This window comes from Hippopotamus amphibius, chromosome 9, assembly GCF_030028045.1.
Source record: "Hippopotamus amphibius kiboko isolate mHipAmp2 chromosome 9, mHipAmp2.hap2, whole genome shotgun sequence".
Classification (NCBI taxonomy): Eukaryota; Metazoa; Chordata; class Mammalia; order Artiodactyla; family Hippopotamidae; genus Hippopotamus; species Hippopotamus amphibius.
The window spans coordinates 71,615,970-71,643,402 of record NC_080194.1 but is presented as its reverse complement, the minus strand read 5'-3'; the positions used below and the strand labels follow the sequence as shown (position 1 = coordinate 71,643,402).

Below are 27,433 nucleotides of genomic sequence, written 5' to 3'. Positions count from 1 at the left end.
TCATTTTCTTTCAATTTTTTTTCTGTGCTTTGGTCTGAAGAGTTTCTCTTGACCTTTGTCATGTTCCCTGCTCCTATTTTCTTTTTTCTTCTATGTTCTGTTAATCCCACCAATTAATTTTTTATTTCATATTATAATTTTTAGTTCCAGACCTTGCATTTGGTTTCCCTCCCCCCACAATTTCCAAATCTCTACTAAAATTCCCCATCTATTCACCTATTAAGTCCATTTTTTCTCTGGACACTAACATATTTATCATACTTTCTTTAAAGCTTCTGTCTGTAAATTCCAATACCCAGGTCATCTGTAATTTTCTAAAAACTGATTTTTCTCTTGAGTATGAACATATTTTCCAGTTTCTTCACACGATTATTATTATTATTGTTATTATGAAGGATACACTGAGGAGATTCTGGATTCTATTATCTTTCTCTGAAGAGTGGTTTTTGTTCTATCAGGCAGTTAAATTACTGAAGGATAACCTTGAACTTGCAGAGGCTTTATTTTATGCTTTGTTGGGACAGGTTTATTTTGGTATTGCCCTTAGGCCTAGAGTGATGCCCTTTGTCTGGGATATAACCTTTAATTCTAAATTGCAGCCCTTCTAGGGTTTCAATGAAAAGCCTCAGGGTCTTTATCATACCCTCCAACCTGGCAGGTCTCTAACTATGTGTGAAATCTATCTCCTCTGTGTTGAGCAGCAGCTGAAATCTCAGATCAGCAATTTCAGCTTTCCAGTTGTTATTTTCTCCTTGCGTCCTGAAAGTCTCACTCATCCAAGTACAATTCAGAGGTCAACCAAATATGTAAGGGGTATTTACACATAGGCTCTGTTGTTCCCCTCTTCCAGGATTTTCCCTTTCAATTTCCAGTTGTTTTGTCAAGCCCAAACTCTTCAGGCAAAGAGTATGGCTTTCTATTTGACTTCCAGCCACTGTGCCTTGTGCATACTGGGATAATAACATCCTCAGAAGAAAAGCCACAAAACTGTGGTCTCACCCATATTTTATATCTTTCCCTTATTTTAAGAGTCAAATCCTCCCTCGTTTCCATCTACTATGGTTGCTCTTCAGTGACTTCAATAATTGTTTTCATATATTTTGTTTAGCGCTTATAATTTTTTTTCTACAGGAGATTTAGTCTCACACAAGGTACTTCACCATTACCAGAATTGGAACTTCTCCCACTTCAAAATTTAAGGATGAAGAGCTCCAAACTCATATAAGAGAAGTCAATCCAGACATACATAAAAACAGTATGGAGAAAAAGTGTTTGAGGCACTCAAACCATACATTATTCGGTCACCTGACCACTTAAAATTCCTTTGTAAAGTTTATTTCACTCCTACTTAGTTAATATGAAATTCCTCACAACGGCTGAAGTTTTCTACTTCTCCATCACTTCTTCATCTCCTACCACATTCCCCTTACTCTCCAAGTGCTCTTTTACCTCAGAGCCTTTGCCCTTGCAGTTCCTTCTTCCTGAAATTCCTGTGCCAAATAACTGCATGTTTTCTTTCCTCGCCTCCTTTCAGTTCTTCCTCAGATGTCAATTTCTCAGTCAGAGGCCTTCTCTATCTTAAATACACATTCCCTACTCCCCTCTGTGCTTTAGTTTTGCCTTCACTGCACTACCCAACCCCTCCCTGGCAAATATAATAAGCACCATTGTCAGGCACTTTGTCTCTTATTCAGTTTCATGCCCAGTGTCTAGGTCATAGCTTTATATATAGTAGGTATTTATTAGACATGTTTTCATGAATAAGTACTAGATTTTATTATTCATGTATAAAGCATACACTTCTTCAAAGGCAGGGAACTTCTTTTACACTGTTGTATCACTAGTACCTCCTATTGAGGCTATAAACACAGGAGACTGTCTACTGAATTAACTTAATATGATCAGATATAGACAGCACAAATACCAAGGGATATCCAGATGTGTTTTATGATGCCTTCATTAAAGGCATTCTAAAACACAGATGTTTTGCTGAGATATACTGCATTCCTGGCCTATACTCTTACCTTCCACTATTACAGTCATTTATCCTTCCAACCAACATGTATGTCTAATATAGTGAAAGAAACTGGTGATGTGGGTATTTAAGGCACTGACAGTGTAAAATAGTAATGACAACTAATTTGGGGAGTGGAAAAACAAGCTGGAATCAAAAGACTAGACAACAATAAAGATGAAAATGAATGGAGTAAGAAGAATTCGAGCAGAAATTTCTAAGCATCTTGAATTCTAAGGAGGAGAGAGATATTTCACTTTAGACTTTGAGTGTCTTGTTTTTTTTGTTTTTGTTTAGTGAATCAGCCGTATTTATACACATACCCCCCACTTTAGACTTTGAGTAAGGAACTTGTATAAAAAAACGCAAGGAAAATCAATAAAATAATAGAAATAGGATGTGTGAATTCCAAACCATGGAAGGAAGAGAAAGACAAATGAGGGAAACCAGATGAATCCAGTGGAAGGGTGGGAGAAAGAAAGTAGGATAAAATAAGATGGCAAAAATATACCCAAATGTGTTAGTAGTCAAAATAAATAATTACAGTGGTCTGGAGGAAACTCTAGATAAGCTGGTCAAGGAAGATTTCTCTGAGCTAATGACATTTTATAATAACAGCAATCACTTCTATGTACCTAAACTACATGGCAAGCACTAGTCTAAGTGCTTTACATATAGTAGTTCATTTCATCCTCACGACAACCTAATGAAATAGATATTATTACTTCATTCTACAGCTGAAGAAACTGGGATACAGAGAGGTATCTTGTCCAAGGTCATGGAGTCAGTAGGTGGCAGAACCAGGATTTGGATCCAGAGTCCATGCTCTTAACAATCTGGCTGTGCTCCTTGAAGATACTAGCTCACACTAGGATGATGAGGAGCCAGAGGTGTGGAAGGGGGTGAGGGAGGATGACACCTTTCAGGCAGAGGGAAAAGCAAGTGTGAGGGCTCTGAAGTGGGGAAGAACTTCGCTCATTCAACGAAAGAAAAGAGGCCATTGTTGCTGAATGGTAGTGAATGATGGGGTAGTGTGGTATGAGACTGAATTTGGGAGGAGTACAGGCCATATCAAGTAGTTTCTTTGAATGCTTACTATATGTCAGAGACTGAGCTAAATGCTTTACACTGACCTAACATTATATAATTTCTTAATACAACAGTCCTGTGACAGGCATTATTTTCCTCCCCATTTTGTAGATGTGGAAAGTGAGGCTTAACAGACTAAGTGCATTTGCCTGAGATACATAGCTATTAGGCAGAAGAACCAGGATACGAACTAGATGGGTGACTGGAAAACTCAGTCTTGCTGCCACAACCACACATGACGTCAGGTTAAGCTAAATATAATCATTTGTCCAAGAATAGCCTTTACCTTCCTAGAAAAGCAACTGGCTATAAGCACGCAGGTTTCTGAGAGATTCTGCTGAGGCATGCAACTTGGAGAGAAATGCTATGTGCTGTGGGACCAGATCAGGACTACCTTGTCTCTGGTCTTGGCTTTGACCAGTGAAGCCAAGGTTTCTTATTTATTTCTTGTCTTCGTATAGCCTTTTGGTTCTGAAATAAAACATGCATTTTATATTCAAATATCCACATGTTAGCTCTTATCTGTTCCTGCTGAGGAGGGTTCCTTTCAAGGCCTCAGTTGAGCCCTGGTATCTGTGTTAACCTGTATGTTCCACCTCTTTGTCAGGCGACTAAGTGCAGTCTAATGACCTTGGGTCCTGGTTTAAAAAAACAAAGAGACACTGAAGAGCCAAATGTAACAAATGGAAAAAGAGGTGGCTCCCAGATAATTAATTATAACCCATGCCCCAGGGATGCAGAGGAAAGGAAAGAGGGCAACGGAATCAGCTTGTTATGGAAAAGCTTATTCTTGGAAGAGCTGAGGCTGGGGGTAAGGAACAGGAGAGAAGATACTCTTCCATGCATCTTGCTTTTCCAGGACTTTTGTCTTGACTTCTTCCCTCTTTCCCTTTCTCTCTGCTTAGATGAAGATCAGCAGAAACACTGATAAATAGTCAACTAGACATGCCTGGAGACAGGTGACAATGGAGCCCTTAGACATGCCTGACATGGAGCAAGCTGCAGTGGCCTCTTCAGGGAGGAGACAGGCTCTAATATGTCCCAATCTTCAGGTCAGAGCGTCCAAGTCTTGGTCTGGAATGCCAGATCCAGCTTCCCTGCTATATTTTTAACATCAGTAGACATTCACACAGGTGAATAATACCTGTACCTTAACCTCATTTCCGAAAGCTAGTGACCCACAAGAACACAAAGCAGGCCCCATCTTAGACCATACTGGGGACAGAATTATTCTAATGCCCTACCACGTCCGGACAGATCTAAACTATGAACACACTTATCCGGCAACCAAAGATGATGACTTGTCCAAGACGGCAAGGGAAGGGGCAACAGTGAATGTTTTTTCTGAGACCACTATTCACTCTGACCATGGGCTAGCACTGCAGAGCATGGTCCACAACCCTGTATCCGTGTTTTGGGTATAACCAGTAGGAGGGCGGACAATGAGCACGGAACAAAACCAGAAGTCCCAAGTTCCAGGTCTGCCACTGATTAGCAGTGAGGCTGTTGAAGGAGCTGATCTCTCTGAGTCTCAACTTTCTCCTATTAAACAGGCCAAAGGTTAAGCACTAAAGACATACTGAAATGCTCTATACATGTTAACTCCTCCTGTCAAAAATGTTATTAATAGAAAACAATATATAGAGAGTGCTTAATAAGAACCAGGCACTATTCTAAGCACTTTGCAGTTACTCTTTTCTGTAAGGCAGGTATTACTACCTCAATTTTACAGATGAGGAAATAGATTCAGAGAGGTGAAGAAACTTGCCCAACGTCACAAAGCTTATAAGTGGAGGGTCTGGGCCTGGAACCTAAGCAGTCTGATTCCAGGATGCATATTTCTTATTTCTGAATCCTGGTCCTGCTGCTTCTACCACTGTTTGACCTTCAATAAGCTACCATATTTTGTTAATTCTAAAATCTGTTTCTTTTTTCCTTGAACATTTTAACATCGAAATCAGAATGTTTCTCACAGTCAAGCTACAGTCAGGACATAGCTGTCAACAAGCGTGTACTTGGTTGTCATTTCTGGTGGTGTGACTGGACCAGGGCGACCCTGAGCAAATAATTCAAGGTCCATTTCAGGTAGAAATATGAATCTCAGTAGTTGTGAGAAGACTTTTTGTTAAGATCTTCTGGTAAGATCAAGAAAGGGCCAGCACTGAAAATTGCAGAATATGTGTCAGTGACTTGGGAGAAAAAATGATGAAACATTTTTAAGAAATGTGGTACTGTCAGTGCCCTTGATGGCACAGAGCACAATTATTAGGGAGCAAAATATGGATAATGAGTCAAAAAGTGACTCAAAGCTGGAATTGAATATCAGGAAGTTTTAGGAATCCTTTGTCAAAATATTTCACTTACATTTTCCTTTTTGTGTATGCAAGGGAGTGACACACCGTAAATCCATGTCAAATTCTACGAGCGCTCTTTCAATAAGGCTTTTTTTTTGTAAATTAAAATACATAAAATAATAGTGCATATTTAAATATACACCATCTTAGACTCAAGGAACATGAATGATAACATTTCTAAGGCCTCATTTGAAAATTGGGACGATAAAATGCAAATAAGACATGGCATTCAAATGCCCTCTACCTGACCTAAACCTACCTTTTCCATTCTTGTCACCCACCACTCTTCCAAATGGACTACATATCAGATTATTATATACAGTATGTAGTTCCTTGAAGATTGCCTGCCCCTTTTCACTGCCGTGCCTTTAAACTGTTTCTTCCACTGAACATGTCCCAATCCCCCACCCTCATTTACTAAAAGAACTCTCATTTACTGAAAGGTGACCTTGAATAGTTCCTTTAATCTCTTAATTCTTCAGTTTTCTTATCTTTGAAATGGGAATCTAACTTTAGGTTTGATTTGAGGATTTAATGAGCTAATGCATGTAAAGTGCGTAATATAGTGTCCAATTAATTTGTGGTCAGGCTATCGTCTGTGTTTGGAGGATGAGTTTCAAAACAGTGAAGCGGTCAAAGGCACACAGCATACTTAACAGCAAAGCCAGAATAAGAACAAAGACTTCCTCGTGCCCAGTCCAGGTTTCTCTTTAGGTTTAAGAACTGGCTTCCCTTCCCTCCCCTCACCCCCAACATTGATAGGTTGGTGAGCAAGGTTCTTCTATTTTCCTAGAAACCTGTTGTTCCTCCTCCTCCTCCTTTTCCTATATCAGACGTCCTACACATGATAAAGGGTAAAAGAAATGAAAAGGGTTCCATGTTTGAACACATTGGACCATGCGTAAAAAAGTCAAATGGGTTTTTTCATTTCAGAACCTTCAATGTGGTTCATATATACAGTCTTCAGAAAAGAGAAATACAGTATGGAATATTTCCCAAATTATTTGATCACAAAACCAAAGGCTGCTGTATCACACATGTGAGGTCAGGCTATTAAAACCTATGTGCACACCTTCACAGTGTCCAGGGTCCCCAGAGAATGAAAGCTCTAATTCCTTAACATAATACACAAGAGTCATTACAACTTGGCCCCATCTACCTTGTAAATTACACCACTCCTCCCTCCTATCAGCTCCATTCCTATCATTTCAGCATGCCAGGGGCCAGCTCCACAAGGCCTTTTCTTTGGCTGAAATATCTTTCTTCTCCCCTTCCAGTCCAACTTTCACAGGTCCTTTCAGACCTAGTGCATATAATACCTCACCGAAGCCTTCTCTGATCATTTTCACTCAGTTAATCGTACCCTCCTCTGCTCTCTCACAGCACTTTGTTTACATCTGTATTGCAGCCCTTTTCTCAGTGGATCTCAGTTAGCAATTGATTGATCGATCTCTTTCTAATCCAGGCTCCCGAAGGCCGAGAACCATATCGTTTACATCCCAAGTGAGAGGCATCCTGCAGGCACTCGGTAGAAGTCTGCATTGCCTTAGCCCTCTTCTGCTGGGGCCTCCATATTCCAAAACAAAGATTTCCTGGATCCACAAAACAGAAGTCTCGAGTTAAGCTTTTTTTTCTAGCATAATTAACAAGAGAGATACTTATATTTTTAGGCCTAACAACCTTCCAAGAACAGCAGTTATGAAAGTTTCTGTGTATTGCACGGCCCCTACACAAAGCTAAATCACTGTGCATGAAATCAACTCAATCCTCCCTTTCTGCAGTCAGTTGCAATCATGAGCCTCCTTTAGACTTAGCCATAATAAAGCCTATTTTTTTAACAGCTCAAAGCACCGGAAAATACTATTCCTCCAATTTTAATAAAGTCCCTGTAGAGCTGGGAACAGAAAACATTTGTTTTATTTGTGTCTACTAATAACAAGGAATTCTAATAGGATCCATGGTTATAAGATCAAAACTAGTAGTTATGAGCCATGATTCTACTCACAGCAGAAGTTTTGTGCTTCTCAGATTCTCTAGACTAATGTTTTTCAAAAAATACACTTAATATAACTTTGATTTGACTTAAGAAATAGGCTTCCAGAAAATGCAGTAGGTCATGTAGGGAATTCTATCATTTCCATGGAAAATAGGAAGAAGGTAAAGAATTCATTGATTGAAACACTGAAGCATAAGAAAGATCATAGCTAGAAAAGAAATCTACTTCCTCTTCTTTTCTTCACACCAAAAGGGCTCTAAGGCTTTGACTACTCCTTTTTTGGCAGGGAGCCCACACAGTCCCCTGGTCATCTTCTCTAGATGTACTAGCATTGCTCAAGATCTTTAGATACACACTGTCTGAAATATGCATTCCTAAAGTCTGGGGTACAATAGTCTCTCTTCACTGATAGCAAATGAAATTGACCACCACATTCCCAAGTTCTCACCAAGTTCATATTACCAAGATACTTCCTACCAGATCAGAATTAAGTCCATGGTAACGGTGGTCTCTTGGTGAGTTTAAAAGTGACGTTTTCAACGTGGCCAGAGAAGGACATGTTGAATAGCTTACCTGTTATACAACCAAGTCCAAAAAATTTCAGTTGAAATTTGCCATCACTCTCAATCCCTGCCATTGTCAGGCTGTGTAATGTTAGCAAAAGCCTACCCAGGAGGAAGCAGCTGAGGAAACTAAAATGGAATGAAGAATTTTACTCCCAATATGTCAACTACCCTGGTAGAAAGGAGGTTCGGAGAGATTAAATAACTTGTTCAAGGTCATATTCTTATGAAACAGTAGAGCTGGGATCCAAACTCAGATTTATTCCACAAAAACATGTGCTTATTCTATATAGAGAGGCCAGATTGCTTGCGGTCAAAAATCTGTTTCCTTTCTTTTCTAATAGAGAAAATTTAGCAAATTTCCTAAATTCCCTACTCCTCAAATCCTCATTCAAAAATAGCAAAAATAAAAGTGCCTATCTCTTAGGGCTGCTGTGAAGATTAAATGAGATAATATACAAGAAGTGCTCAGAACAGTATCCCATATACATATGAACAGAGAAATCTATTTGTGAATAGGCATATCTGTATATATATTTCCTATATACACCTATATATGTGTGTGTATGTGTGTGTGTGTGTGTACGGCTCACAATATATTCTTAGAAAATAATTTCTCTAAGCTTCACTCAAATGCTCTCTACCAACCTTCTGACTTTAGAGCTATGGACATGCTTAGAGAACACAGCTTCATAATACATAACACAATAATCCTACTCCCACATCTAGTCCTGCTTTCTTTTGCTTTGTTAAAAAAAAAAAAAAAAAAAAAAAAGGTAACTCTTACCTTACCTTAAACCGTACTTCTTTGGGTGGAAACAGAAGAATGAGAAACTCCATGTAACAGAGAAGTGAACTACCGATCTTGGTCAGAAAAGAATCTTCTTCTTAATATCAAGTTGAAAAGTCTAAGGATGTTAACATAACTCAAATCAATATTTAATGAGCATATATTAAGCATATGCTCTACAGGAGGTACAAATAGGAGTACAGATTTGGCCTTTCTTTGCTCTCTAGGTCTTCATACTCTAGCAGGAGAGAGGTATATATCTGTGACTTGCTCCTTGGCACAATGTGTTCAGTGCTAGCAAAGAGTTTCAGTCAACATGCTCTGACATGAACAGGGAAGACCACATTTTACTGTGGGGGAAACATTTGAGATTGACGTGAAGAATGAGTCCACGTTCCTCTCCATCTTTTCCTTTAGAGACTCTGATAGAAGGGAAGTAGCTCTTTTATTGTTTTGATTCTGTGACTTTATCAAAAATTAAGAAGAAACAGAACTTGGTGAATTCCAGAGAATACAATCAGAACTGGTTATACACTCTTCCTAGCACCCTCCATAATACTTTCTGTTCTATTTTAAAAGTAATTTAAAAATTGATTCATAACCACAAAAATAGTACATGAATATATTCTTTTTATTAAAAAAAATTGAGACAAACCATTTGACAGCTCCTTAAAAAGTTAAACATAGAGTTACCATATGACCTAACAATTCCACTGGGTCCTTTAGAAAAAATGCGATGGGAAACTGGTTTCCACACAAATCACCCAAGCATTCATTTCAACAATCACATTAAATTTGTTAAACAAAATGTGATATATTCACACAATGGACTATTATTCAGACAAAAAGGAATGAAGTACATAAATGCTACAGCATGGGTGAACCTGGAAATCATTATGTTTTGTGAAAGAAGCTGGACATAAAAAGTCACGTAGTATATGATTCCATTTACATGAAATATCCACAGCAGGTCAGTCCACAGAGGCAGAAAGCAAGGGTGGTTGCCATGAGCTTTGGGGAGGAGGGAATGGAGAATGGCTACTTGATGGGTATGGAGTCTCCTTTTGGGATGATACTGTTCTGGAATTAGATAGTGGTGATGTATAACTGTGTGAATTATACTCAAAACACTGAACTGTACACTTTAAGATGGCAAATTTTATGGTATGTGAATTATATCTTAAAGTAAAAAGAAGATAATTGAGACATTATAAAGTCGAAGCCCCTTCGACCATCCCTCTCACCCAAATCCCTACGGGTTACCAATATTATCAGTTTCATATGACTCCTCTTTATAATACTGTGCCCAGCAGAGGTCCTTGCACCCAGTAGGCTTTCAGGCATTTGTTGCACAATAACTTCGTACAAGGATAAGATAATACTGTTTTGTTCTCTTCAGGATAATATAGATCCTTTTGTATCCACCATCACACAAATTCATCAGTTTAGGATCAGGCAGCTTTAGACAGACGGTTTACATTAACAACACGCACCTCGAGTGCAGTAACAAAAGAGCATAGCACTTATTGGCTCAAAGCTCACCAACCACAAATTCAGTTAATAGAAAACCCTGACAGGGACATTCATGCAAATAAGGAGGCACTTTGCATCTGTCCCCTTGGTTTACAAAGGGTTTGGAATAGAAACCGGGCTTGGCAAGGCTATCACTCTGGAGCTCACAACAGCAAGCTGTAAATAAGTGATTTCTAACTTGGTCAAGTTTAACTTACACAGAAGCCTTAGACAGTCTCATAAAAAGACTTGTTTCCAGAACACTACAATACTGTATCTCTAGTCTTTTTCTTTGCAGAGGTTTTTAAACAGTGGTGCACAAAGTCACACAAATTAACTTTTTAACACAAATCCCTGGGCCCCATGCCTGAGAGGTTCTGATTTATTCAGACCAGAGCAGGCTGGTATCTATATTTTCTAAAGCTCTCCAGGTCTTTTGGAAACAGTGTTAGGAAACTTCAGGAAGAATGCGATGGGAAACTGGTTTCCATGGAAATTATCTAAGCATTCTTTTAACAATCATGCTAAACTTGTAGCTGCCAATCAGAAGACTGGTAGCATATCCCCATTTTACTGAAGAGAAAAGTGACACTCAAGGATTCACTTTTTAAAGTCAACAACAAGGTCAGGGAAGCACTTAAGGGTCCTAACAATGCACTCACACCTTCCTCAGACAGACTCTCCAGACTCCCCTTATGGTACTGGAGTTGTGAAAATGTGGTCTGGTGGAAGTCCATAACTAGTTTAGGTCATTTTACTTGGGCCTCAATATAATGGAGAATAACTGTTACAGTATTTTTGAAATGCTTCCTAATTTGTGTTCCCTTGTTGACAGAGCAGTTTCTCATCACATGCTCCATCTATAAAGTGCCTCCTTATTTGCAGTTAAGTTTGAGTTGGAAAGGAGGATGTGATATAGAAGCCCCAGCCATGGAAGGGGAAGTAAAAGAGAAGCCCGCCCCCTCTGGCCCCATGGGGGAGGAAAAGGGTAGAACAGATAAACAAAGACACAGTCCTCATTCACACACCCCCTCCCCACATACACATTCCTTCTTGTCACCAAAACAGGTTCAACTCAGGGAGCAATGGAACTTCAGAAATCCCGAGACTCCAGCTTCCCATACAGAACAGGGGGGTAGCCTTCAGGCTACTGAAGTTCAATCTTCAGCTTTGTGCCAATATATGGTATGCGAGCCAGGGCTCAGATGCAGCAGCAGGAGGCAGCCAGAAAGATGAGCTTGGGGCAGCACTGCTCACTCCCTAAAGCCTGAGCATGGCATTCAGGGCATCTAGAAGTTAAGAGACTGGTGGACCAGTAGAGGTCTATGGTTGGAGCAAAGAGGTCTCAGTGCCTAGGGACTTTGAGATAAATGTCTAGCACCGCAACCTCCATAGTAGGTTCTGGCACATCACTCCCAAAGGACAGACAGTACTAGTTACAACTCAACAGACAACTCCAGGATACATTCCAAACTAGACAATGAAGCAGAGGACACCACACAGCAACAATATAGATGGCCACATAGACATTCTTTTCTAATGCACACAAAGACATAGTAAGTATTCTCATGAAGCAGTCAGTAATAGGTATTAAGCATCAACTATGTGCCAGACACTGTTCTGGGTTGGTAAGGACTTGGACATAAGTGATGCAAACAAAATCCCTGCCCAGATCGAATAAGATTTGGGGGTTCAGAAAGGGAAGTGGGCAGAATTCTGAAGAATGAAGTATTTACTCAAAGTGCTCTGATTAGGAAGTTGAACATTGAAAAGATTCAAAGGAGATTGTTTATCCTGAAAAATTAAAATATTATCATGGCAGTTTTAAAAAAATGGCCACAAATTCTTTGACATTCCATCCGCCAAGAGGTTAGGCATCTATCTTCCCTTTCCTTCAATCTGAGTGGGCCCGAGATTCTTCTGATCACTAGATACGGCAAAAGTAACACTGTGTGACTTCCAAGATGAGGTCATTAAAAAAGGCCAACAAGTTTCCATCTTGGCCACTAAGATCCTCACTTTTGGAGCCCGGAGCCACCATGTAAGAAGTTTGATTACTTAGAGGCTGCTACATTGGGAGGAAGCCCAGGCTGCATGTGGAGGCCACTTCCAGACACTCTTAGTCAACAGCCCCAGATGAATGGGACCTCTGAGTCATCCCAACCCCTGTGGACAGTTATGTGCGCGAAGACACTTTCAGATGATTCCAGTTCCCAGCAGCTGAGGGACACTCTGCCATTCATGCCCTTCCAGCTGAGGCCCCAGACATTTGGGAGCAGGAACAAGTCCCTGCTATGCCCTGGCTGAATTTTTGACCCATAGTATCTGTGAGCAAAATAAAATGGTTATTTTATGCCACTGAGTTCTGGGCATTGCCTTATCATGTCCGAAGATTTATCACGAAGCGAAAGAAACTGGAATGACAGACGAGAACTGACAGAAAAGAAGCAAATCATTCATATAAAAAGATATGAAGCTATATTTTTTGATTGCCTAAGCCTGGTTTGAGAGAAATTGTTATGATGGGGGACTAAAGAAATTGTAATACTCTTTTTTTTTTTTTTTTTTTTTCTTTTTGGCACACGGGCTTGGTTGCTCCGCGGCATGTGGGATCTTCCTGGAGCTGGGATCAAACCCGTGACCTCTGCATTGGCAGGCGGATTCTTAACCACTGCGCCACCTAGGAAGCCCCTGTAATACTCTTTTGATTGTTAAGAATATCTATTTTATCTACAGCTGCTATAATAGAAAATGTCTCATTTATTTGGAATCTTAGCAGTCCAAAAAGTATCTGGGTAAGATACCACTCTCTTGTGCAGATTCTCGTGATGCCATTGAAAGTTGTCCATGAGCCCATTTCTGCCTGTTTTCCTTGGTGCATGGTATATAACAGGTCCTCAGTAACTTTGCAGAATGACTGATAGGGTCCAACGAGACGGGGAGGGATATTCCAGACAAACCAAAGGGATCATGATGAGAAAAGGTGATGAAGATGGGGTCTCGGGGAGAACAGAGGGGCCACTTGAACCCCATTCTTCATCCTTCCCCATCCATGTACATTCCCTCAACATTCATGTGCCTGTATCATGAGACCTTTGATAAGCTGTTTTCATTACTTAGAATGTTCTTCTCCCATCTGCCTGATGAACTCCTATTCATTCTTCAAAGCCCAGCTCCACTGTCATTTTCACTGTAGCTTTCTCTGATACTGCCCCACTTCAAGTGAAATTCCTGTTTCACTTTCCTGTAATACTATCCACAACCTCTAGTATAGCAGAAGACTCTCCATTGTATTTAGTACGTTTAGATGTCTATTTTCTTTGACAAACTGTGAGACAAAGGATGGTTCTTACTCCTCACATTACTTCCTGCTTGAGTGCCTTTGTGCCAAACACTAGAGGTCAAAAAAAGAAAAAATCGCTGCCTTTGAGGAGCCCATGTAATTAAGGGTCTGAGAGATCTAAAAATACAGTCGCACAGCAACATCCTAAGAGCTGTATGGAGGTATGGTGGGATGATGTGAGAAGACACATGTCCTTCAGGAGGAAACCAGGAAGTGGCACAAAGGAGATGATATTTGAGGTAGGCCTTGAAACCGAATTAAGATGAGAAGCCTGCACAGGGGGTATCTATGGAATCAGAGCTAAAAGGTCTCAGAAGGCAACTGCTAAATAAGAGGAACATCTGGTCAGGTCTGGTCATTTTTTTCCCTCCCTACTGCTGGAGATTCCCTGCTCAAGTTATTCCAAGTTCCCTTTTTTTTTTTCATACCCAAAGCCACTCAGTCTTCCTAGTTATATCAAAAAACACCTATCATCTGAAAAAGCAACTTATTAAAAAATATTAGCCTTTAATACATGAAGATGTATTCAAACTAGTAGAAATCAAATAAATCCAAATTAAAATCAGGGACTACTTTTTCCACCTGTCAAATTGTCAAGTGTTTTAAAAAATTATACTATGTACTATCAAAGAAGAATCAGGTATCAAAGAAGAATCAGGGGAACCAAAACTCTATCCTTTCTGAGAGGCAATTTGGTATGATGTAACCAAAACCATACAAATAACTGCACTCTTTGAATTAGAAATTCCAATTACAGGAATTTGTCCTAAGGATAAAAGTCTTTGCTATAAAAATCATCACAGCGTTATTTAAAATAGTGGAAAACAGTAAACTACCTAAATGTCTAACAACAGCAGAGTCAAATAAACTTGGCACTTCAATAACTGTAACAGTTACCATTTATAGAGTGCTTACAATGTGCCTAGCATTATCATATTTAATACCACAGCAATTTATAAAGTAGTTACATAAGGGAATGTTGAGTGTGACTTTCCCAGTTGCACTAGATGGACAAATAGAACCATAGCTAAAAATAGAGAGGAGGTAAGTTCCCCACAAAGTAAAGAGAGCAGTCAGTAACCAAGCCTGGGCTAATTCAAGAATTTATTAAGAAGCTATAGTATGAAATCTTTTAATCCAACCCCCATCTGTATCCCTGCACTGCCCCTCCTTGTCCACAGTCCACAAAAGAAGAGTAGAGATGGGGAGGGGGAACCTCGGATCCTTTGACCTAGTGGGTTGTGATGTATTTTGGGGTGGTACTCTCCCTACCCTGACAGTGGGCTCCTGTAAGTCAATCAGTTACAGAGTTTCACAGTGCCACACACACACAAAAAGAATTGGGACAAGAATTTTTAAAAATTGTAATGCTTCTTGAATATCTGCTCAGGCAGCTGAATTACACATTTGCCTTGGACCATTCTGGACAGGGGAAGGAGAAATGGAGAGAGAAGGGGCAGCAATGCTGCTCCCCCACTATCTGGCATGGCTATGAGTTCCCTCGGTCAAGAAGTCCCGTGGAAATTGATGGCCTTAGGCCCTCTTGCCAGATCCCCACCCAAGAGGGCTGTCCCTTGGGCAAGCGGGCCCCAGCTGTGGGGTAACAAGAAGGGGAGGGGTTGACCTCAAAGAGGCTAAAAGAACATAATACCAGTTTCCTCTCCAGGTCTAGGAAAGCCTGTCCTCTAAAGAACTCACAAGCATGGGGAGTGCACATGGGCAACCTGTAAATGCCACCAAGGAGGACCCAACAGCAGCCGGGTAAGAGACACTTACCCCTGTCCCTCTTGCCCATCCCCACACACCAACCACTGGAGCCTAGAAGGGAAGAAATACCCCAGACAGACTGTATGTCCTCCTACCCCCAAACTCTCTGAGGTGAGGAACAGGGAAGAGGAGTAGAGAGGTAAACCAAATCTACCTTTTCCCACTTCACACTCCCAGAGCCACAAGTCTGGTCAGTAGGAGTATGAAAAACTTTCCATGAGGGAACAGTGAAATTTTACAGTGGTGGACTTTCCATAACCCAGAGCGACCAGAAGTCTGTGGATTCTGCCCTAGATATCATCAAGGGATCTGTCCCCTGGAGGAAAGGGAGATTCTGAGAAAGCACAGTTGGGAGATCTGATTAGAGGGGAAAAAATGCATTCATGTTTGCACCTCTCCAAGTTAAAATTATTCAATTAACTGGTTAAAGTTACCATTATCTCCACTTTACAGATTAGGAAATGAAAGCTCTGAAAGATTAAGAAACTTGCTCCAACCCACAGAGCGCAGGGAAGGCTTAGTTTGGATTCTAACTCAGAGCCAACCTCAGAGTGCATGCATTTTACAGTCACAGCAGGATTTTTCAAATGGAGCCCAAAGACATGTCATTCCCAGGGATCTGCAAATCCACTTCAAAATTTTTTTCAATATTGAGTTTTCAGCTCAAGGGCGATCTCTTAAAATACATAAGTATAGTCGATCATGTGAATGATCATCTTACAAGTAAAAGCCGCTTCTTGATTACCAGCACTTCCATTTATAATCTTATTGATGTTAAGTATTAAGTTCTTTAAATTTCACGTGCTAATGACTAATGAGAAAGAAGGACAGAGGTGACTGCCTATAAATACTGTGGTCATACCAATTAAAAGTCAAATGTTTCACTGTAGTTCAAACAAAGAATGGGACACAGAACAGAGAGCCTTCATAAGAATAAGGGCCATATCCACATTTTAAGCAACAACTTCGTTTCAGCAAAATATGCAGTGTTGTTAATGTGAATTATATTGGCTCTGAAATTAATTTGTAAATTTGTTTTGGTTTTATAATTGTAGAAGGGCTATAAGCATACATTTATACCTCATAGTTTTTGTTTGTAGACATTTGGGTAACATAATAATAAAGATAATTTAATTCAATATCAAGAACCTGTAAAAATGTTTAAAGTGTCCTTATATTACACATGCTTGAGAAGCTCTGTGTTATGTCACGACGCCTAAGCAACCTTTAAAAGCCGTGTCTTAGAAGACTATTTGTGACACAGGAAATATTTTCAATACTATATAATGTAAAGCATACAAAAGGTGGTACAGTCTCGTTCTGATTTTGTAAAATATGCAAAGCACACATAGACACAGAAAAGAAGAGACTAGGAAATACACTAAAATGTTAACAATGTTTATGCTGTAGTAGGAGTATTACAGATGCTTTTTACTAACGTTGTTATTCACTTTTTGATAATATTCTGCATTTACAATAACTTTAGTACAGGGTGAAATTTAAATATTACCCAAAATTTCAATTTTTATAGCCTATCCCATCAAAGTTTCCAAAACCTGCTGCTGAAAGAAAAAAAAAAAAATCACACTTTCAATCCAATTCTAGCTCAAGCTCTTTCTCCTCCAAAGAAATGTAACCAATCCTAAAGTAATATTTGTTCCTAGTCAACCAATAACTTACTTGTTTTAGGAACCAGGGCTACAAAGATGAACAAAGGATATGGTGCACTCCGGAAGCTACCATTCTAGGGGAAGCACAGCATAAATCAACAGTCAATGTTACTAAGGCATAATGACATAGGAGCATGGAGAAGGGGTTCCATAACTCATTTTGATGGGGTAGACAGGGCAAGAAAGGCTGCCACAAGGTGACACATGAACTGAGCACTAAGAATGCATGAGAAAATAGGTGCAGAAAGGTAAAATGGCAGATTCCCCAGCAAGTAAAATCTAAACATAAGTCTTGTGACACTAGAATCACTGACCACACTAAACCAATCTCTCCTGGGCTCCTATAACACTGGTGTTTGCCATCTGTATTATCTGCTATTATAATTCAAGCTGCTTCCCCAACAAGACTGTAAACTCAGAGGGGAATACCATGTACACTGTAGACTCACTATTCACTAATGATAGTATCTTCAGACAGACTTCTAATGGGTATTAAACTCAACATATTATAGCCTCTGTGGGTATGCAAAAAATTATATACCTATCTAGCCTACACCCACTTTTGCCTCTAGAAAATTATATCAAAAGATCAAAGCAACAGATTCATTCCCATAGTCCTCACAAGAAAATTAACCTCTCTGCTACTACATATAAAACTCAGCCCTTTCCCTTGCTCTTGCAAGTCAGCAAACCTCCAACTGGTATGTTTTTCCAAGGCAGCCTAAGGAAAGATATACTGATTGCCTGCCCAAGAAAATCTTCCAAGTGTAATGCGGTGATAGTTAATGATACCTAAATGCTGTGGCTCATCAGCTAAGGTGAAACTCTCAGACGATGTTCCACCTTTAAAACAGAACTGTGAATAATTAGAAGTAACATAAATGCCTAGCCAGGGGAAATGTGTGCATAGGTATGGTATATTCACACCTTTTTTTCTTGTTTTTGTTTGTTTTCTTTGTTTTCACACATGTTTATAAGACACGTATATGTCTAGAATTTGTTTTAAGATATTTCAGCAAAGAAACAGTTTAAAAGGGATAGATGAAGCCAATGTGATGAAATCTTGATAATATTTGAAACTGTGTGACCAACCTAAAAGTTATAAGCATTCCTTAAAGTCCTTGTGGGTTTCTAGATATCATGTTTACTAAAAGAAAAGAACTCTCTGAGGAAATGGCTATTTCCAAGTATGGATCAGAAACATATAAGAAAGACCTGGAACATCTTGTCATATCAGATAACAAGCTATCAAATACTAGTAAGGTTATGTCAAAAGGATTCAGAAGCCAGCTTGAATAGGCTCCCACCGGCTAAAGAGTACAATCTACCAGAACAGGTTCAAACACATCAAATGTGTATAAACATGTGAGCTTATAATGCTACCCAAAAATACCTTAACTGATCACTTTGAAAGCTGTTAAGGAATCCACTATTTTGACAGCTGGTAGATAAATAAAAAGAAGCAAGCATAAAGCCAGAGGAGGGGTAGCTGTAAAGCATAAATGACAATGAACTTTGAAAGTACCTTGCTTATAGCTGGTGCCAGCCAAGTGGCACCAAGCCCGTACCAAATTCTAAGAGATGTTTACACTATAATATAAAGGCTCATAATCTCGCAAAGGGAGACAGACAAAAGCCCAATGTGAGAATTTCAAATTAAAAGTGAAAAAAAAAATGCCATGGAAACAAGCCAAGAAGAAGGCTCACTTTGGAGGGGCCTGGAGGGTAGGAGACATCAGAGCTTTAAAGGGTTACCACTTATTTGGAAGTTTTTGAGTTCTAAATCATTCTCAAACATGGGCTTCAGAATCTCATGCATCAGTCTTTATATACAAAGCACACAAGGTTTTGGCTTCAGACAAATCCCCATGTGGTTCATTTCCTTTCCCTGAGATCAGGTGACCCTTGGGATGTTCCTTTTGGGAAAAATTAACTCCCTAGAATGGGATGTAATATGTAGCTTGGGAATTCCACTTACATTCTGACATTGTAAACTTCAGGCCTAACCCAAACTTGAAAGGGATGTGAAGACAAGCATGCTCATGTTCAACATGCCTGTGAAATGGTTAACAAACAAACAAACATCAGGCCATATGGCCACATCCCCCAGTATTACAAACCCACTCTACGTTAGACATTGTGCTAAGATTTTTTTTTTCATTTGTTATCCAGTAAATTCTCAAACCCAGAGAGGTTAAGATGTATTTCTCCAATTTTTATAGACAAGAAAGTAGGCTCAAAAAATCTTGTCATTTGCTCAAGACCTAAAGCCCCTTGAAACACTAAGACAGATATCTTTTGAAGATAAACAATGTCAACACAACACTGACATTTCATATTGAAGGAGTGGCTATCTGAGAGGCAAAGACTAACTGAGCTAGAGTGATGCTCTTCATTAATAAATCTCATCCTATCATCTAAAGCCTTTTATGGACTATTTTCCCCTGCTCTCCACTTATTTTCCAATCCTCTTTATCATTTCTACTATAGACGCCTCCACTCTGGATGGATTCCCAAGGCCTCCCAAATCCCAGGTACACTGCCCCTTTCCCACTTTAATAGCCATGTTCCTTTCTAGGTCCAAATCTTTTGTCCGTCTCACATCCCACTTCCTATTCCAGGAAGCTCTTCCATCTTTTTCCATGCTTAGAGCTCTCACCTCCACGAACCTTGCTGCCTGGACCACATAACTCCATATAAGGACATTGCTCGGTTTCACAATGTATACTTCTGGTCTCTTTAGCCTGTAAATTCCTCGAAGACAGGGTTGAGTGTTGATTTATTCCCTTGGGAAGGGAAAAGACACAAAATATACTCTATAAACACGTGTTAACCTTAATTTGGATGCAGGCAATAGCCTACTCAGGAGTCTATATTTCTCAGCACTTCTTAAAAGCTTGAGGTTACCATATTCCATTATTCCCTTTTAGTTAGAGAAAGCCAGCTAGAGATAGAAAGCAACATCAAAGTTGTTTCATTAAGCAAAGCAGCAGGCATGCGTTCCTGATGTGTACAACTTCACTGCCTCTGGTCCTTAGGTCCCTGAGAGAACATTCCATTATCATTCAAGGCTGTGGAGATTCCATACTGTCTTTTCTCTCAGATTAGAAGTATTAGTAGGGCCAAGTACTAACAAATGAGGTGTTTTTTTCTTCTTAGCATGTGGAAAAGTACATATAATATAAAATCTACCATTTTTACCATTTTACAGTGTATAGTTCAGTGGCATTACTCACATTGTTGTGCTACCATCACCAACATCCATCTCAAGAACTTGTCATCTTGCAAAACTGAAACTCTGTACCCATTAAACAACAGCTCCCCATTCTTCCCTCCTCCCAGTTCCTGGCAAGTCTCTATGAATTTGACTCCACTAGGTACTTTTTTTTTTTTTTGGGGGGGGGGTACACCAAGTTCAATCATCTGTTTTTATACACATATCCCCGTATTCCCTCCCTTCCTTGACTCCCCCCCACCTCGAGTCCCCCCTACCCTCCCCGCCCCAGTCCTTTAAGGCATCTTCCATCCTCGAGTTGTGGAATCACACAATAAATGTCCTTCTGTGATTGGTTTATCTCACTTAGCATAATGTCTGGAGGTTCACCCATATTGTAGCATGTCCACGTGTAAAAATTTCCTTCTTTTTAAAGCGTGAATAATATTCCATTGCATGTATATCCATATTTTGTTTATCCATTTATCTGTTGATAGACATACGGGTTGCTTCCAAATGAGGAATTCTGACCCAGTACTAGCGACAAGAAGCTCAGGAGACTGGTCCTGGAATGGAGCAGTCTCTTTGATGTTGTGAACACAATCAAATAATCAATCCAGTGATTAGGACCACAGAACAGAAAGCTGCTAAAAGGAATTTCCATATGGTTATCTGTCCCAGGAATTGGGACCAGAAAGAGCATTTGTTTAAATACTCAAATAATATGTTGGAATAAAGCCCTGGCTGCCTAGGATGGTCTAGAAACACATCTTCAATTCACTCTAGTTTTTGAAGACCTCCTTCTCTGCTGTTCTCCCCCGCCCCCCCAGCTTAAGACATAATTGACCTATAACATTGTATAAGTTTAAGGTGTACAACATGTTGATTTGATACATTCATATACTGCAATATGATTATCACTGTAGCTTTAGCTAAAACTCCTGTTCACATCACATAATTCTCTTCTGTGATGAGAACACTTAAGATCTTCTCTCTTAGCAATTTTCAAGTGCAAAATACAGTAAACTAAAATTACAATGCTGTGCATTAGATCTCTAGAAGTCATTCATCTTCTAATTGGAAGTTTGTATGCTTTCACATCTCTTCAACTTCAGAACCCCCCAGACTCCGGTATCCATAATTCTACTACTTCTTTAAGTTTGGATTTTTTTAGATTCCCCATATAAATGATATCATGCAATATTTGTCTTTCTCTGCTTATTTCACTCAGCATAACACCCTCAAGGTCCATTCTTGTTGCTGCAAATGGCATAATTTCCTTCTCTTTAACGGCTGAATATTATTGCATTGTGTGTGTGTGTGTGTATTTACATCTTCTTTACACGTTCATCCATTCACAGACACTTGGGTTGTTTCTGTATCTTGGCTAGTGTGAATAATGCTGCAACAAACATTGTGGTGTAGATATTACTTCAATATTCTATTTTCACTTCCTTTGGATATACACTCAGAAGTGAGGTTGTTGGGTCCTATGACAGTACTATTTTTAGTTTTTTGAGGACCCTCCATACCGTTTTCCATAGTGGCTGCAACAGTTTGTATTCCCACCAACAGCGCAACAGGGGTTCCCTTTGCTCCACATCCTTGCCAACACTCGTTATCTCCTTTTTGATGATCGCCATTCTAACAGGTGTGAAGTGATAACTCATTATGGTTCTCATTTGCATTTCCCTAATGAGTACTGATGTAGAGCACCTTTTCATGTACTGTTCACCATTTCAACTTCTCCGCTGTTCTTACCAGCCTGCACGTTCTCTCTTGCCTACCCCTCCAGTCTCATAGCCCACTACTTCCATCACCCTGCTGATGGCCCAGCAACACCAAACTGTTTTTAGTGTCCCTGCACACACTATACAGGAACTTGCCACCTGGCCTCCACTGTCAGTGTTCTCTCTGGCTGGAAAGCTTTCTTCTCTTGGCTTACTTCTAGTTAGAGCCACCTCTCCAGGAAGCCTTTCTTTTTCTTCTTTGTAGTCCCAGAATTTGAGTGCTTAATACATAATGACTGCTTGATAAATTATTGAACTAAATTATATTCATCACACATTCACATTCTCTGTTGAGAAGACAAGTTTAAAGAAAAATTCAAGGTTAATGGGATTATAGGTAATTTTTATTTATACTTTAATACTGTTCAAATTTTCTAATGATGTGCTGACTTTTCAAATTTATCTTTTAGAAAAATTTAAGAACAATCTGCTCAAGAATAAAGGGGAGGAATCAGTCTACCAGATTTAAAGATTTAACAAAAAGCTAGAGTTACCAAGAGTATATGGTATTGCAGAGGGACAGACACATGGAACAATGGATCAGTTGTTCCATTCCGGGTTCCTATTCTGGGACCTGTTTTGTGCAACTGCTTTATGACAAAGGTGCAAAAGCTAGTCAATGAAGGCAGCACAGCCTTGTCAACAGATGGTGCTGGAGCAATCAGGCATCTATTGCCAGCTACTACTAAGTACTACTACTATTACTACTACTGAATAAAATAAAATCTCAATCTAAATCTCACATCTTATACAAAAATCAACTTAAAACAGATCATGGATTTAAATGAAAAATATAAAACCATAAAATATTTGGGAGGAAAAACACAGAGAGAATCTCAGCAACTGGGCTAGGCAAAGAGTTCTTACATTTGACCAAAATAATACAACCCATAAAATGAAAAATTGGTAAAATGGACTTTATCCAAATCAAAAACTTTTGCTCTGGAAATATCCTGTTAAGTGGATAAAAAGACATTCTTCGGACTGGGAGAGAATACTTGCAAACCACATATTTGATAAGGACTGGTATCTTAAGCATATATAAAACCCTCAAAACTCAACAAAAAAGCAAAAAACCCAAATAGAAAACGGACTAAGGACCTGAAGAGAGACATCTGACCAAAGAGAATATACAGACAGCACACAATCATACGAAAAGATATTCAACATCATTGGCCATAGGAAAATGTAAATTAAAATCAATGGGTGAACAGGTAAACAAATGAACTATAGTACATCCATACTGTGGAATATTACTCAGCAATAAAAAAGAATGAACAAGTGATATACACAGGAACTTGGATCAATCTCCAGAGAAATATGCTGAAATGAAAAAAGCCAATCCCAAAAAGTTATGAGTCTATTTAAATAACACTCTTGAAATGATAATATATTAAAATGGAGAAGAGATTAGTGATTATCATGGGTTAAGAATGTGGTGGGTGTGGGATGGTAGAGGATGTAACCATAAAAGGGCAACATAAGGGGTCACGTGCTGATGGAAATTTCCTAGATCTTAACTGTATTACTGTCAATATATTGAATATCACATTGTACTATAGTTTTGCAAGAAGTTAGCATTAGGAGAAACTGGGTAAAGCGTACATGGGTTATCTATTCACTATTTTTATAACTAGATCACTTCTATAATTACCTCAAAATAAAGTTAAATTTTTTTTAAAAGGCTCAGGCTTTGGGACAAAGCTAGGTGATGTTGGGCAAATCACTTCCCTTCTCTTAGGGCTAAAAGGATTAAATTAAGAGATGAATGGTCTAAGCTTAGTGCTTGGCACAGGTTAATGCTCAACAGATGGCTATTAAAAGGACAATCAGTTAGGAATGGTACTTCATCTAATCTGAGAAATCAGAAAAAGATAAGGAACCATGAGGATACAAGGTAAATTTGGAAATCTGGTTGCAGTATGTGCAGAAAGACACTCCCTAATAGCTTCAATTTTCTTCGTGAAGAATGCAAGGTCATCTGCTAAGACTGAAGGGATGGATTAACCTTTACTCCCAGAGTCTAATCCAGTGCTGGGACACAGATATTTAATAAATGAGCTTATTTAACAAATAAAGTTTTCTTAATTGGGTTGTTCTTTAGAATCAACACACAATTTACTCCAAATTAGCCACTAGGGGGCAGTGCCTCTGCCAGTCATTTCCCCTAAATTTTTTAACCCAGTTAAAATCATAGAAAATTACAGGGCAGTGTGCATTGTAAAATAATGTTTTTCCTCAAGAAGATCTGGTTTCAGCTTTATATACATGTATACATGTGTGTTCACATATGTGCACACACACGTACATACATGCATATTGTGGCATGATGGGAGGGCTGTTTCTTCTGCCAGCCTCCCACTGCAATCATACTGTGATGTCCCAGAGGCAACACTCACCATTTTCCAGAGGTCACATTTTTGTAATTCCCCAAGGCACACAGCAAATATTGAACAGACCTTTTAAACTTTCTTATAATTAATAAATTTTAAACCTTTTAAACTTTCTTATAATTAATAAATTAGAAAAGACATTTATAAAGAAATCCCTAAAGCTAATCCTGGTAACATTTGCTATAGCTTCTTTCAAGTTATTATTTTTTTTACTTCTACACCTACCTCCTCCCCAAATTATTGCTAAATAAGTAGGTTTAAAAATTTTTTTAAATAGTTATAATCTATTTCATAAACTTCTTTGCCCCTTGTTTCAGATTCTTGATACATTCTTACAATGAAGATTTATCAATCTATATTACCACATGGCTATTATATATACCAGAATAAGCAGCAATTTGGGGATGTATGTTTAGCAATGGGGCTAGGAAATTTCCTAGCTTGGTTCTAATGAACTAGGGCCTCTAATAAACAGAGGGAGCTGACAGAGTTCTAACTTAAAACAGAAATTCTCAAAATGCTCAAAGAAAATAAGATGTAAAGGAAGACTGTTCCCCAAGATTTTAGGGTTACACAAACCAGCTCAGTTTCAACTAAGGGAAGTGAACTTCCACAGTAGGGGAGACTTCCATTCATACCAATGGAACACATCACACCCTAGCCTAAGAAAAGCTGTTACTAGTTTGGTCTTATGGGCTGGAGCTGGGAGGGAGATGGGAAAAGGCTGAGGTCATCTTATGACTGTCGGCTGTCAAGCACTTAAATGAGGGGAAAAAGTGCTTGACCCCAAAGCCTCTGAACCCGGTTATTTTGAGCTAAATTTGCTTAGGAACAAAAATATTCAAGAAATGGATCATAAAGAGAGTCTGGGTGATAGAGTTGAAGTAGTCATCAGTCAATATAGATACAGTGTCAACTTGTTTGGTAACTGTTTCAAAAACAAAGTTTCAAGGTTGTTTAGGGTAGTGTTCTAATTTGACAATTAAGAGTTACATTTTTACTGGATACTTTATTCCACTAACTGGTATGGAATGGTACTACACTTCTATTGATAGTCTTCAGAAGCTCTTTGGGGCCAAAGATTTTTGTTTTTGCTTTATAGTTGTAAAAACATTAATAGCAAATTACTCTTCCTTAACCTAACATAAAAATTCACCTTTCCTAATGAACAGATACGGCCCCCAAGAGGAGAAAAACTTCTTTCTTAATAGTTATAGTTCTTTGGCTACATGGATAGCTCTGAAAATGAGCTTGAAACCTGAGACGAACACTTCATTGTTTCATCCCTACTACATTTAAAATTTATGCCCACTTTAAAAAGTCATGTGCTAAATCCTTAGGTTTCCCCCCCCAGCAAATGATCTAAATAAGAGCCTGATTTCGTTTACATACACACTCACTTGCACTCCCAACAACAACACTTCCTTTGAAAAACAGAATGTCACTTCCTCAATCCAGAGGCCAGAAGTCCCTTGGTTCTGATCTGGGGAGCCAAGACAGGAAACTGGTAAGCTTTTGCCTCTCCCCCCATGGACAGCCACTGGTGCAGCTGACAGAGGGCAGGGTCTATTCAGAGCTCCCTTGATGCACTGCAGCTGGAAGGCAACAGCTCCCTTCCACGCTGTGGGAATGATCCCAGGGAGTCAGCACGGAGAGTCAGTTTCACAAGGGCATTTCACAGGCAGGGAAGAGGAGAGGATGGGAAACCAGGACATCTTTTAGTGACCTTACTTCCATTTCCAAACTCAGTCGAATAGCCCAGGACTGATTTCAGCCAAATCTCATTAACTGGCACCATCTTGTACTTTGACCTCACCAAGCCAGGCATCTTCTGGTGGAGGGGGGAAAAAATAAGCCAGACCTCTTCACCGCTAACACCAGGCTGTACGACCTTCCCCAGGATGTTGCCAGCTCCTCGCTTAGAAGGGAGAGGCTGTCCCAGCAATTTCAGTAAACACTGTCGGTTAGCACCACCTGGCAACTGAGAACCTTGATCTCTCCCGACCCCAGACATCAAGCGAGGACTGCACAACACAAAACCCGGGCCAGTTGTAGCAGACTAAACTGCAGTGTCACCACCGTGGGGTGGGTGGGGGGATGCATGTGAGAGACATACAGAATAAAGGGAAAGAAGGGGGACAAACAAATGAGTCACTTAATACAAGGACTGCACATGCTGCTGACGCTGCCCGTGATGCAGAGGCTGTAGACTGGAAAGGAAGCAGGCGGCCACCGGGAGGGGCGGGCAAAGAAAGGGAAGGGGGAAAGGGTGTGAGGCGCCTCGCCCTTTGTGGGGGCCGGGCTGCGCGGCCCCACAGCCTACGCCCCCCTTTCCCGCCCACTCCCCCAGCCCCGCAGGCTGAAGCCGCTTGGGGGTGAGCACGGTCCCCCAGCCCCGGGAATCAACTCTTTCGGGCTCCAGAAACAATCAATACAAACTTCAATACTGGATTTAGTTTACGGGGAGGCTGGCGAGGGAGGCGCCGCCGCCGCGCCGGCCCCGCGGAGAAGGAGCCGCAGCTTCCACCTGGCGGCCCGCCCGCCCCGCCCCTCGGCGGCGCACCTGTGACAGGTGTGCGGGCGCCTCTCCCAGCCCCGAGCCGCGGGGCGCGCCGGCCGCTCCTGCCCCCCCCGCCCCCGCCCTCCCCGTCGGCGCCGACACTCCCGGAGCCCCCGGCCCCCCGGCGGGCCTCGGAGCGGAGCGCCCCCCCGCCCGCCCTCGGCGGCCGCACCCGCTCGCGCTCCCGCCCGCACTTACATAGCGCCTCAACTTCTTCTCGGGGGGCGACTTCCTCAGCCAGCCGGTGCACACCACGTCGCCGCCGCCGCTCATGCTGCCGGCCGCCTGGAGCCGCGCCGCGGGGTCGGCGGACTAGGGCGCGGGCGCGGGCCGCCGGGTCAGCCGGCCGCCGGTGCGCAGCTCGCGGGCGAGGGGAGG

At 40.5% G+C, this 27,433-nt stretch overlaps 1 protein-coding gene across 1 annotated transcript in view; it reads right to left on the bottom strand.

Moving 5' to 3' along the window:
* GAB2 (GRB2 associated binding protein 2) overlaps positions 1–27,433 on the bottom strand; it is a 178,805-nt gene extending 151,372 nt beyond the window's left edge. Inside the window, exon 1 of the mRNA XM_057748831.1 lies at positions 27,254–27,433. Within this exon, the coding sequence (XP_057604814.1) occupies positions 27,254–27,328 (75 nt within the window). The 5' untranslated portion in view covers positions 27,329–27,433. The remainder of the gene's footprint in view (positions 1–27,253) is intronic.